General features: G+C 39.3%; 1 protein-coding gene across 5 annotated transcripts in view; it reads left to right on the forward strand.

The window, feature by feature from the left end:
- The first annotated feature begins 676 nt into the window (after positions 1-676).
- LARP4 (La ribonucleoprotein 4) overlaps positions 677-14,439 on the forward strand; it is a 66,566-nt gene continuing 52,803 nt past the window's right edge. For 2 of the 5 annotated variants that reach the window (XM_082850560.1, XM_082850561.1), the window contains exon 1: positions 677-796. In XM_082850560.1, the coding sequence (XP_082706686.1) occupies positions 779-796 (18 nt within the window). In that variant the 5' untranslated portion in view covers positions 677-778. Of the gene's footprint in view, positions 797-1,013; positions 1,040-8,044; positions 8,474-9,114; positions 9,415-14,439 lie in introns of those variants that run through there. The other 3 variants (XM_082850563.1, XM_082850564.1, XM_082850562.1) reach the window with 3 other exon arrangements.

Consider the following 14,439-nt stretch of genomic DNA (forward strand, 5'->3'; position numbering starts at 1 on the left):
CTAAGTACTACCAAATAGGCTTATATTGAGCAGAGATGTGGGTACCTAATTCAAGGGAACTTGGGGCAAAGTGTGTTCTAGAGAGCTCCTTCAACTGTAAAATAGGGATAATAGTATTATTGCGTTGGATTGTTTAGATTAATTCACGTAAAATACTTAGAATAGTGCCAGGCATGTAGTAGGCCTTTAATGTACAGCAGTTGCTGTTAATGTATTTACTATTACTGCTGCTTTTTTCCCTTCTCTACTTTTTCCCTGAGAGCCGCCGCCTTTTCGGCAGGGGTGGTTGTTTTTCAGTACATTTTGCACAAGCTCGGCTTTTTATCAGATCTAGGTCTTGGGCCACGAGAACTGCGGAGTTATTATGGCCATGGTAACTATCCGTTTCGCCAGGGATAAAATGCGCCTGTAAAATTTTTACATACTCCCGTGGCACAGAATGGTGCCTTCCTCTGATCGCTTCCCCCGCCCCTCCTCCCCCCGGCCACATGATAGTACAGTCCATACTGCGGCTGGAAAAGGTAGCGCAAAAGTTGAGCGCGCTGAGGATTTTCTCTTCTCCCGGAAGCAATTGTTCTCTAGAGCCGGAAACAGTTGCTGTTTCAAGGGAGGTGGGACTGGGCGGGTCAGGCCGCAGCGGCTGACGGCGGGGGAGGAGCCGGGTCCGCTGCCGGGTGGAGGGGCCAGGCGAGTGTCCTTATCCTAGCTATTGGGGCTCCGGCCTGTAAGCCAGTTGGAGTCGCGTCGGCGAGAACGATTGGGCCGAGCGGAGAAAGTCATGTTGCTCTTCGTGGAGGTGAGTGGACTTGGGATTCTCGTCCTGCTCTGAGGAGAGCAGGAGTGTGAAGGCGCCGGCCGGTTCCAGCGCCATGTGACTTTCCAGGCCGTACACGGCGCGGAACCGGCAGATAGGCTGACACAGCACCTGGGCCGTGCAGGCCCGCGGCTCCGATTTGCGCGCTCGCAGCACTTTAGGAGGCTGTGAGAGGCGAGCGCCGTGGCGGGGGAGAACCGAAGGTGGAGTATCGAGGCTTCTCTGGTGCGGCGTGAGGATCGGAGGAAGGGGAAAGCGTCCCATATGGACCTTCTAGAGGAGGCGAGCGAGGGGGGGGAGGGGGCGGGGAGGGCGGAGTCTGCGGAGAAAAGGGTAATCAGGTGGGCGCGTACCGGGGTGAACCGAGGCCTCGCGCGGCCCTCTGGGAGCAGGCGAGCAACATGTGGGGCTGCGGAGGCAGGAAGGTGAAATTCGGTAGAAGTGTTTGGGAAAGAAAGTTGAAAGCTTCTGTTTAGCAACCCCCACCAAATTTTGTTTGGTCCCCGTCCCTAGATCTCTGGAACGTTCTGTGGGTGGCAAGCGAGTTACTGTGAACGGAGGAGAAGCCAATAGGGTTTGGCTATATAAAGTTAACTCAGGCAGCCGCTCTGTGGTGAGGAGCTGATTTTATGAACGGATAAGAGCCCTTTACAAGGAAAATTTCAAGAACGAGCGAAACCTAGTTCGGGGAAAGCCGGTTGTTTGGGGTTTTTTTAATTGTTATTTTAACAATAGAAATACTTTTATTACTTTAACTGGAACATCTGCTGTTGGCCTATTTTAGCTTTAAAACGTAGTGGTTTTACGAGGTTCAGTTTCTCTTATTTCTGTCTTTCTCTTGTGTGCAGTGAGCATCAGCTGACTGCCTGGCTAATGCTTTGAGTAGATTCCAGATCATATTGTTCTTGCATTGTGAAAACGTCAAACCAGCAAAGCTGCAACTTCGCAGCTTGGCACTTGTTAACTATGCCCACAAAAAGAATCTTTTCAATGAGGGAAGGAATTTACAGGTTGTATAATGGATCGGGAGCCAGTCTATGGCGGGTTTTTTTCAGACGGACTTGGGGAGGGGGGAATCTTAATCTATAGTATTCCGGCATAAAGTAGACACATGCTTCTGCCTTTTTTTTTAATCTAACCGACAGTATGTAGCTGATAAATTTGATATCTTTATATTGGGTTTTAAAGAGACAGCTACCTTATAGAGTATTCCAACCTTGGTAGTAAAGATTCCAAGTAAATCATGAAGAGATTTAAAATTATTGAATCCATTCTGTTGATCGTTTTTTATCCTCGTTGTTTTCCTTAGGCAGAATAAGAAATCATATCTGATTTCAAGCAGTGCCAGTTTGTGTTAGGAATGTTATGCCAAGCAAATGCTGCAGGTTTTAAGTGTGTATGTGTTTTGCCGGGCAAAGGACTGTGAAGTTGTAGTTGTATAAACATGAATTCCAGAATAAACTTTTGAGGTCCAAATTGATTGCTTTGGCTTTGTTAAAATGTGAACTTTAATAATAATTCCATTTATTGACCGTTTAAGCTAGATTCTCTCGTTTCTAAAACAACCTTGCAGTGTTTTATAGATGAGAAAACTGAGGTGGAGAGTTTAACTTAGTAAGACTAAAGTAGTGGAAATGGGATTTAGATACAGGTCATTCTGAAGCGAAATCATAGCTCTCACTAAAATGTTACATGTAGTTAATATTTTCATTTTCTTTGTAAATCAGTATGTGGTTTTTAATTTTTCACATATAATGAGTTTTACTGAAAATTAACAATGGCATTAAATATTTGGGTCTAATTATATGGTATTAAAATCAATAAAATATAACTTACTGGTCTTTCGGCATTTTGTTAACTAATATTCAATCCTTGTAACCTCATGATGTAGGAATTATTCTAAATGAGGGAACCAAAGTTCAGAAGTTTGATGTCTAAGGTCATTCAGGTGTAAATAATGTGGGGACTAAAGTCTGAAGTCTGGCTTCTAGAACATAAGTCACAGACTCCAAAACTTATTTTTGCACTTACTTTCCAATAAGCCAGGGGTTCTTAATCTGGGTCCCTAGATGGAATTGAGGAAGTCCGTGAACTTGGTTGAGGAAAAAAAAATTTGCCTGTTTATTTTCACTAGCTTCTAATTGAAATCTAGAATTGAAGGCAATTAAAAATTCTTGACATTTCAATGGATGCAACAAGAGAAGTGTTTTCATATCATATTAGTTTTTGCAGATATCTTGAAATGTTTACGTGCATTGCTCCTTATTATATGTAAAAAAAAGTCTTGTTTAATGCACTTGTAAAGAAACATTTATTACTAAATTAGAAATTTTAAAATACTTTCATAACTATACTATAATTGATTTTTTGTAGTCCTGTGTATTTCATATACTTAAAAACATTCTGAGAAGAGATTCATAGGTTAATTGGACTACTGAAGAGGTCCATGGCATGAGGGAGGTTAATAACCACTTTACTACCAACTAAGTTGCTTTGGTAGGACTTCTCTAATCTGGGATTGATGAGTCCTCTGCAGCTGTGTTCAGAATCTTTTATTTGTGTGCATTTTTCTGGAGAGACCCCCAGCTTAACTAGTTTATAACTGGAATCAGTGGGATAGATAATAGTAATGATAATAATATAATAATAGTTGTGTTCTCATGAATTGTGCTCACTATTGATATGTCAGGCCTGTTAAGTCTTTTTGCATGTATACATTTATATACATCAACTCAAACCTATCTATGAGGTAAGTAGCATTATTATCGCCATTTTAGAGATAAAGAAACTAAGGCACAGAAAATTTAAGAAACTTGCCCAAGATCATACAGCTAGTGAATATTGAAGGTGGAATTAGAACTCTAAATTGCAGTATACTGCAATTGAAATCTATAGGCAGACTAGGAATCCTATTTTAGGTAATACTTAGATGTAACTTTTTTAAAACTTGGTCTTGCAGACAAAGGGCTATACTGACTTCAGTAGTTTTATTGTCTTTATCTCACCTCTGTTCTGAAGGAGACACATACCGTGTCTGTCTCTCTGGGAAGAGGTAAAAACGTTTGGATAATATACCAAATTGTCAAACATGTTCCAACATAAATTCGGTTACAAAAAATTCTGAAAGTTTGAAACAGCAATTTGCTGTGTTCTTCTGGCTGCTAGAGAGTTATTTAAGTTTTTGAGCGCCAAGGAGGCAGTTTGCAATCTTTTCGTGTTTTTATGGTTTGCCAGTATTTTATTCGTTTTTCAGATCATTTTCTCCCTCCAGTATTTCCAGCCAATTATGTCTGCTCTAGTTGTTTGGCAATGTTTTAATTGGATTTCTGTCTCTATTTGAGTTTTTCCCTAAAAATGAATACTTATAACTACTTATTTAGGTAGCAGTGACTTTTATGCACCCTAGGATGCATACTCTAACTTAATTTTTAAAAATTATGGTAAAATACACATAACAAAATGTATCATCTTAACCATTTTTAATGTACAGTTCAGTGGTATTAAGTACATTTACATTGTTGTGCAACCATTGCCACCATCCATCTCCAGAAGCTTCATCTTGCAAAACTGAAGCTCTGTACACATTAAACAGTAAATCCCTCTTCCCCCAGATCTTATACAATTTTAAAAGTAATTTATCTGACTTCTAAAGTTTTCTCCTTTTTTAGGTGATAACGTTTTAAATTTTCGGTTAGCTTTAGAATCTGAAGTAAGTGAGATATTTGCCTAGATAATTTTTCATTGATTTTATATTTCAGTAATCATGGGAAGTATTGTGCCTTTTACCTCAAGTATAGTACTCAGTTTTTTCCCATTAGCTTAAATAATCACATATTTATAAAAAGTTATTAGATATGACTTAGTTGAAATGACTTTTCAAAAATGACTGAAAAGAAGAAAGTGCCTTAACGAATTGTGAAATTATTGCCAAGAAGAATTATAAATAAGTGAATAGCTGAGTGATTTTTGAACAGTTTGATTTTGGAATATTTATTGGAGCTGGATACAGAGTTTTAAAATGGATAAACATTTTCAAAGAAATATTTTCAAATATAATGGGCTGAAAATGAAGTAGAAATTATTTTCGAAGTGTGAAAAGTGGAATAAAATGCTCAGAAGTGAATATAAAGATGTAAAAGTACCTCATGGTGCTTCAAATTACAGTATGTGAAAAACCAGTAACTAGAAATATTGATATTCAACTATTTTCTATCAATTCAGGCTGTCTGTCAGCTCCATATTACTTCTCAGCTAATGGAAGTGATCTTTAGTACTAGACATGAACATTTGAAATCTGTAATTTTGGTCTCTCCCTAAGAGCTTAAAAAAAGATTTAGGCCCTGTAGGTAGAGATGGGGTCCGTGTCTGTATTGCAGAGGAGTGGAAAGTAGAGGAAGTTAGGAAACGAATGCAGCTATCATTGTGAAGTCTTAAAAATTTTTTTTTAAACTTCCACTTCGAATATCCTTAAGTGAAAATGGAAAGTGACTCTTTAGCTCTGATAGTGCTTGTAGGATTTTAATTTATTGTTCCTATAGTCTGTGTTTTGCTTAAGTTGTGTTTTCTTTAAAGTTCAATTCTTGAGGGAGGTTTCCAGTCTTGAAAACATTGTAAACTTTTGTGTTTTGCGCTATGATTTTCTGTAAGGGTTTTGGAATCCTGGGTTCAAATGTTAGCTATGACCCGAGGCAAGTGACAACTTTTTTTGATCCTCAACTTCTTATCTGTAATTTGAGAATGATTCTTCTGACAGTTTAGGTTGTGTTCATGGTGGGTTTTTTTGTTTTCTTTTTTGTTTTGTTTGGCTGTGTTGGGTCTTTGTTGCTGCACGCGGGCTTTCTCTAGTGGCGGCCAGCCAGGGCTACTCTTCGTTGCAGTGCGCAGGCTTCTCATTGCGGTGGCTTCTCTAGTTGTGGAGCACAGGCTCTAGGTGCGTGGGCTTCAGTAGCTGTGGCTCATGGGCTCTGGAGCACAGGCTCGGTAGTTGCGGCGCACGGGCTTAGTTGCTCCGCGGCATGTGGGATCTTCCCGGGCTAGGGATTGAACCTGTGTCCCCTGAATTGGCAGGCAGATTCTCAACCACTGCACCACCAGGGAAGGAAGCCCTGTGTTCATGGTGCTTATGTATTAAGCCTTGTTTGTAATACAGTCTAGGTAAAGGCTTGACAGATACTATCATGTGGTCATCACAGCAAGTATTTCTGGGAAATTTATTAAAACTACATGATAGTAGCACTATTAATTGCAAAAGCTACTGTAAGATAGCACTGATTTAAGAGACGTATAACTTTGAGTTTGAATCCCAGCATTGTTATTGATTTGCTGTAAGCCAAACAGGTTAATTACCTTACTTTAAATTTTTTATAGTTTGAGCATATTATCAATTGGGCAAATAAAACTTTTTAAATGAGAATGAAGCTTGCAGACTGTTAAAATTTAGACTCATTTATATGCAATATTTAAAGAAATACAAATGATAAAGTGCAAATCGGCACTTTATATTTGCTCTTGTGGAAAAAAATATTTTTTCTAATGTATAAGTGTAAGCAAATGTAAGGAAAACAAACTTGAATATCACATACTCATGTTTCCTCTCGTCTGTTGCCTTGTCTGGACATTTGAACCAATCTTTAGTTCAGAAAATATCTCTGTATTTATAAATGACTGGCTCTAAATTAAAGACAGAGGAGTACTTTAGATGAATAATACTAGGAGTATGGTATGAACATAGGCATAGAGCCAAGGATGAGGAATTAAGTTTTGTTTGATTTATATATTATTGAGGGAAGAGAAAAGCATTTTCTCTGTCAGGGCAGAAAAGTCAGGAGTAATCCAGGGTTTGTATAGTACATAGTTGGCCAGTATTTCATACCACTAGGTAGTGCAAACTACAAAATGGGTAGAGTGACCATACCTCCCATTTTGTCCTGGACAGTCATAGTGTACACCTGTTTTCTGGAACAGATGTCGCACCCCATTTTATTCTCAAAAATGTCCTGGTTTGTATGATAATTTTTCAGAGGAGATCAGAGATTTACTCTGTGCTTTTTGGCTGGTTGTTGTTTTTCCATATCATTAACAAGGGAAGATAGTGTACTAAATTGGTACTAAAGTATTTGTTGTTGAATTGGCTATGGGAAATGTAAATTTATAGGATTTACAAAAATTTGCAGTTGAGCAAGCCAAGGGAAATAGGGTTATTCTATCGTTTTGAGTTGGAGGAAGGAAAAAAATAGGAGGGCAGTGATTGAGTAATAATAAGATACATTTATATGAAAGGTGCATAAAAGAATGGTTAAGAACATGGATTCTGGGGCCAGGCTGCCTGCTCAGGTTAGGCAGCTTTCTAGTTGTATGACCTTGGGCAAGTTGTTTAACTTGTGTTTCTCAGTTTCCTTATCTGTAAATTGAGGATAATACTAATATATGAGATATTATAATTATTATCTATCTCAAAGGGTTGTTAAGAGGATTGACAGTCAATGTAAAACACCTAGTGTCTGGTACATAATAAACATAAGTGAGTTGCTGCTTTCACATATACTTATGAAATATCTCATTTCAGTTTTCGTAACAAACGGTTTGCTGACTTGGCTATACACACTAGGAATTAAAAGGTGCCCTTTTTTGAAAAGGATTATTTTGATATTTAGTACTGATATTTGAGGTTTGAGGTTTTTTGAGTTCATTTGTATAGTTAGCTATTGGCTTTATCAGATGACCAATTTGAAGTAAAATGACTTGGTATTTCGAGGACTATTTAAATGCTAAATATCTATTAATTGGGTTCTCAGTCTTTAACAGTAAGGTGATTATGAATCTCATATGAAGAACTTTTTAGGAAGAAGTCTAATTTTGATTATATCTTCAGATCAATCCATGATTCCCCCAAAGGTGGTTGGTTGTTTTTTTTTTTTTTGACCGCGTTGGGTCTTCGTTGCGTTCGGGCTTTCTCTAGTTGCAGCGAGTGGGGGCTTCTCTTCATTGCGGTGCGCAGGCTTCTCATTGCGGTGGCTTCTTCTTGCGGAGCACGGGCTCTAGGCGCACAGGCTTCAGTAGTTGTGGTGCACGGGCTTAGTTGCTCCACAGCATGTGGTATCTTCCGGGACCAGGACTCGAACCCGTGTCCCCTGTATTGGTAGGTGGATTCTTAACTACTGTGCCACCAGGGAAGCCCTCCCCCAGAGTTTTAAGCACTCATCATCTGTCATCTGACTGAGGAAGTGGGAATTTGGGGAACTTGTCTTTCCCTCTGATATTAGAGGATCAGCAGTAATAGTTTTATTGATGAATAAACTGAAGATTTCCTTCCAGGTGTGGAGTAAGTGAATCCTGATTTTGGACAATTTGGCAAATGACTTAGATTGGTCCAGTTACCTTGCTATTCAAAGTGTGAGCCTCAGTAACTTCTTTACCCAGGGCTTGTTAGAATACAAACTCTCTAGCCCTATCCCTGAACTGCTGAATCAGAATCTGCATTTTATCAAGATCCCTAGATGATTCTTATGCACAGTAAAGTTTAAGAAACTCTCATATAGCATATAAATTTTATTATTGGTCTCCTGTGTGCTAGTTACTGTTCAAGGTGCTAGAGAAGAGTAAACCATAGACAAGGTCACTGCCACTGTGGAGCTTGCAGACAAAATAATTCAAGTTAGGGTAAGTGCTTTGTAATAGGGGGTAAATTTTATTGCATAAATTACCATGGATCTTACCTTTTTTTTTAAATTTTTTTTTAATAGCTGAAAATTAGCTGTACCATGGCCCTAAGATAGAAATCATTGCAGAGCTGAATTGACTTCTGCCCTGGGTACTCTAGTTCTTATCTGGTGTCTATTTTCTATATCCATTTCTTCTGTATTGTTAGACACTCTAGGTGGAACTGGGGCCAGGGACTGTTTTACAGACTTGGTGAGGAGATTTGTAATATTCCTTAAATAGTATGTAACTTGTTGTCTTAAAGTTTTCTCTGAGGCAACTGTAGTATAGTGGCAGACTCTGCAGAGTGCCTAGGTTCAAATTCTGGCTCTGTCTTTATTAGCTGTGCAGCCTTGGGCAGATTACCTTTAGGTAATGTAAGGGTTTCCTTATATACAAAATGTAGATGATAGAATTTAAATGTAGTTGTTATGAAGATGAATTAAGTGTTCCATAAATGTTAGTTATCCTTCTTTGTCAGAATGGGTGAAAAATTCCCATTTTTCATTTTTACTTTCTATAAAATGCCCCTAAGCATATTCTGGTAGGACTCTGAAGTTTCATGCTGGATGAAATGACAGGTGTTTATTTTTTGGGGGGGGTGGGGGGCGGCTGTGCCTTGCAGCTTGTGGGATCTTAGTTCCCTGATCAGGGATTGAACCTGTGCCCCTTGCAGTGGAATTGCGGAGTCATAACCGCTGGACCGCCAGGGAATTCCACCCCACTTTTTTTTTTAAAGTACTTGTGGTGTTGTCCTCTCAGTATTGGAGATGTAAAAATTAAACCTGGATGATTGATCTGCCATGAGGCAAATAAGTTTAATCAATTTCTATACTTTATTTCTGTTTTTCAGCATTTGTAGGGTTAAGTGGCATGGGATTTCTGTTTCTGATAGTAAATAGGTAAGTAAAACAAACAGTTATATATGACCAAAGAGATGGTTTTGCCGTATTTATGGTGACTTTTTCCTAACTCTTGGTTCTGTTACCTTAAAACTGCTCTTTTATGACCAGAAGATATCATTTTGCCAAGAAATTTATGTTTCTGTTTTTTCCTTTCATTTGTATCTTTCCCCAGATAGGAACTGGCATAAAATGGGTCAATCATAAGGACTGCTTTTGGCTTATTTGATAATGGCATATATTGCTTAGAGATAGAGGTATTGATCTGTTAGTTTTATGGACTGACAATTTGAATTTTTTTGTGGTGATTTGAGAGTATCTTTGTGCTTACATACTGCCTATGTGTATGTTGGCAGATGTGTGTATGTTCAGCATGCACTTGGACAATTTACATCCTTTAATAGATGTTTTATATAACTGTAGCCTCAAGGGCTTACTTCTAGCTCTGTGGGAGAGATAAGGATTTTTTTTAATGAGATAAGGATTTTTATGGGCTTCTTTATTAAACTTAGTCAAAAGATGAGTCAAACATGGTTATCTAGAATTTAAATGAAAAATTAAGTCTTTGTTCTCGTTAAACTGACTTGTCAGATTCATTATTGTGTCATTTTAAAGATTATTTGTTATATGAAAACATCAACGTTTTAATTTTTTTTTCAATTAAAAAATTTATTTATTTTGGCTGTGCCGGGTCTTTGTTGCAGCACTCAGGATCTTTAGTTGTGGCATGTGTGCGGGACCTAGTTCCCTGACCAGGGATCAAACCCAGGCCCCCTGCATTGGGAGCTCGGAGTCTTACCCGCTGGACTACCAGGAAGTCCCCACATAAAGTTTTTTTGATGGACATTTTCAGTTTCCAAATTTTCTTTATATTGAGTAATTCTATAAAGGACATTCTTATGTATAAAGCTGTTAGGCTAATATTCTCTGTGGTAGCTCAAATAGTGAATGTTTTAAAAGTTTTTCACATCAATATTGACATATTGCTTTACAAAGGTGTTATGACCTTATTTATTTGTTTGTTTATTTGTTTATTTATTTGCCGTGCCATGCGGCAAGCAGATCTTAGTTCCTAGACCAGGGATCAAACCTATGCCCCCTCAGTGGAAGCATGGAGTCCTAACTGCTGGACCATCAGGGAATTCCCTCTCCACTTTTTTCTGTGCTTGTGCATTATTTCACACACTTGAATCATTTCCATAAGATAGCAACTTGCTTTACTGTTTTTCCAAGTGTCTTCAAAATGTGAACATTTTCCATGTCTTCTATATTTTTTTCTCCATTTTTAAAAACTTTATTTTGAAATAATTATAGATTCACAAGAAGTTGTCCCCAGAATGTACAGGGTGGTACCGTGTACTTTTTGCCCAGGTCTCTACAGTAGTAACACCTTGCTTAACCATAGTATGATGTAAAGACAAGCAAATTTACGTTGATACAGTCCACAGAACTTATTCAGGTCTCATCAGTTTTATATACAATCTGGTTTTAAGGCTCTAGGATATTCTGTATGTGGCTGGACTACAGTTACTGAACAAATCCTCACTCTCTTGTTGGTGTCTTGTTCTATTCGGGCTGCTATAACAATATCACAGATTAGGTAGCTTATGAACAACAGAAATTTCTGGGAATTCTGGAAATTCTGGAATTCTGGAAATTTCTGGGAAGAAATTTCTGGGAAGTCCAGGATCATGGTGCCAACAGATTTGGTATTCCGTGAGGGTTTTCTGGTTCATAGATAGTGCCTTTTCACTGTGTCCTCAGTGGTGGAAGGGACTAGGGAGGTCTGTGGACTCTCTTTTAGAAGAGCACTAATCTCATTCATTTTCATGACTTAAGCAACTCCCAAAGGCCCCACCTCCCAGTACTATGACATTGGGCATTAGGATTTCAATATATGAAGTTGGGAGTTACACAGATGTTCAGACCATAGCAGTTGAATGTTTCTAGCTTTTCACTATTATAAAATTGTGATGAACATCTTTGTATTTATATTTTTGTATATCTTTCTTTTGAGCAAATCTGACAAGTAGAATTTCTGGACCAAAGAATATATAATTTTAAGGCTTTTGATAAACATTGCCAACTCTTAGCAAAGTTATATGAATTACAGCAGTGAGTTGTTTCTTTTTATACTTGTCAAAATGGCACTAAGTAGTTCAATAGGTAAAATTGACATTTAAAAAAATTTTTTTTATTTATTTTTATTTTTGGCTGCATTGGGTCTTAGTTGCAACGCACAGGCTTCTCCAATTGTGGCGCGCGGGCTCAGTAGTTGCGGTGTGTGGGCTCTCTAGTTGTGGTACGTGGGCTTAGTTGTCCTGCAGCACGTGGGATCTTCCCCGACCAGGGATCAAACCAGTGTCCCCTGCATTGGAAGGTGGATTCTTAACCACTGGACCACAAGGGAAGTCCTGGTAAAATTGACTTTTTTTGGCTGGGGGGTGGGGGGCCATGCTGCGCAGCATGCGGGATCTTAGTTCCATGACCAGGATTGAACCCGTGCCTCCTGCAGAAGTGTGGAGTCCTAACCACTGGACACCAGGAAATTCCCTAAAATTGACATTTTGCAATTAATTATTCCTGCTTGTTTTTGTACCTTTTCCCTGTTTGGTAGATCTCTTACTAGTTTGCGGTTCTATTGTTTTATTTTCTTTTTTTTTGCCTGCATTGTGTCTTTGTTGCTGTGGGCGGGCTTGCTCCAGTCGGAGAAATGGCTACTCTTCATTGTGGTGTGCGGGCCTCTCACTGCGGTGGCTTCTCATTGTGGAGCACGGGCTCTAGATGCATGGGCTTCAGTAGTTGCAGCACACGGGCTCAGTAGTTGTGGCACACAGGCCCTAGAGTGTGTGGGCTTCAGTAGTTGTGGGGGTGTGTGGGCTCATTACTTGCGGCGCACAGGCGCTAGGGTGCGTGGACTTAAGTAGTCGTGGCTCGCAGGCTCTAGAGCACCGGCTCAGTAGTTGCGGCACATGGGCTTAGTTGCTCCGCGGCATGTGGGATCTTCCTGGACCAGGGCTCAAACCCGTGTCCCCTGCATTGACAGGCGGATTCTTAACCACTGCACCACCAGGGAAGTCCCCAGTTCTATTGTTAATAGTAACCTTCCAAACCTTTTCTGTTTTTACATACCAATATGTTTATCTGTACAATGATTTTATGTTTGTTAATATGAGTAAAAACCAAAATGCTTATTGTTTTGCAACTTGAATTTTTTCACTGAATAATATACCTTGGAGCACTTTCCACATTAGTGTATGTAGGCCTTTTTTTTTAAACTTTTATAGTATTCTATGTTATGAAATATACTACATTTTATTTAACCATTTGTCTATAGATGGATATTTAGGTTATTTTCAGTCTTTCACTAATGGGGTCAGGGCTGCAATATACATTCTTGTATATGTCTTCTTCTGTACATTAATGGCTTTTAGAGTGTATACTCTTAACTAGTCTGGAGAAAAATATAAACATGCCCAGGAGTACTGCTTGTCTATATGCCATAGACCTCACACTTTGATTATTCTTGGCACCATTAGCAAGGGAGACATCAGATTTATGGGTAGTATGCTGCTGAAAGGCATATAGTTAATTATTTTGAGTCATTATTAAATGCTCAGGGAAATAGTACATCCCGTCAGTAAGTAAAAGTTAAGTTTTTTTAATCATAATTCCCCAATATTGGGTATTTATTTATAAATTAAGTATACGTGGCATAATATATCTTGTATGTTAAATATTAGCCTTAATCTCTTTATCATATTTGGGACCTCCCAATTCTTCAGTAGCTTTCTACATTTGCAGAAATGCCCATATTATGAGTTAGGCCTCTCCAGTGAACGTACTAGTCAAAACGCAAATTCCCAGATTCCCTTGTATCTGGATGGATGCAGGCATGTTACTAAGAGCCACTAGTCAGACCACACCTACAGATGTCTTCTTTTTGAAAATATACAATGTAGGGAAATGAGGGTTCTATTCATAACTTCCATTTCATAGACAGAAGTGGCAGTAGAGGTGGTCAGCTTAAAGTGGAGTTAATACAAGGTTGAGTTAGTTCCTGATGGAGAAGTGATATTGGTGCTGGTAATAATAAAAGTTGTAATGGATTTGAATTTTGGCATTTACTGCTTGGTGGTGGCAGGGTTAGTGATTTCCTCATCAGGGCACTTCCGGAACATTTTTTTTTTTTTTTAAAAGAAGATGTTGGGGGTAGGAGTTTATTAATTAATTTATTTATTTTTGCTGTGCTGGGTTTTCGTTTCTGTGTGAGGTCTTTCTCTAGTTGTGGCAAGCGGGGGCCACTCTTCATTGCGGTGTGTGGGCCTCTCACTATCGCGGCCTCTCTTGTTGCAGAGCACAGGCTCCAGACGTGCAGGCTCAGTAGTTGTGGTTCACGGGCCTAGTTGCTCCGCGGCATGTGGGATCCTCCCAGACCAGGGCTCGAACCCGTGTCCTCTGCATTAGCAGGCAGATTCTCAACCACTGTGCCACTAGGGAAGCCTGACACTATCTTTTAATAAATTACCTTTCTGTTTAATTTAGCCAGAGTGGATTCTGAATTCTAACTGATAAGCATGCACTGTTTACATGTCTACATAGGGGCAAATGTAAAGTTTACTTGCATTCTAAAATTTCTACATAGGGACTTCCCTGGTGGTCCAGTGGCTAAGGCTCCGCTCTCCAACGCAGGGGGCCCAGGTTTGATCCCTGGTCAGGGAACTAGATCCCACATGCATGCTGCAACTAAGAGTTTGCATGCCGCAACTAAAGTTCGTGGATGCTGCAACTAAAGTTCCTGCATGCTGCAAAGAAGATCCCGTGTGCCACAACTAAGACCCGGTGCCGCCAAATAAATAAATAAATAAATATTTAAAAAAAAAAGAAAAAACTGGTACCTAGAGGTGTTTTTGATTGTTTGTTTCTTTTGCCATGTCGTGAGGCTTTCAGGATCCCAGTTTCCCAACCAGGGATTGAACCCCTACCCCCTGCAGTGGAAGCGTGGAGACCCAATCACTGGAGCGC

The sequence above is a fragment of the Leucopleurus acutus genome, assembly GCF_964270905.1.
Source record: "Leucopleurus acutus genome assembly, chromosome: 11".
Classification (NCBI taxonomy): Eukaryota; Metazoa; Chordata; class Mammalia; order Artiodactyla; family Delphinidae; genus Leucopleurus; species Leucopleurus acutus.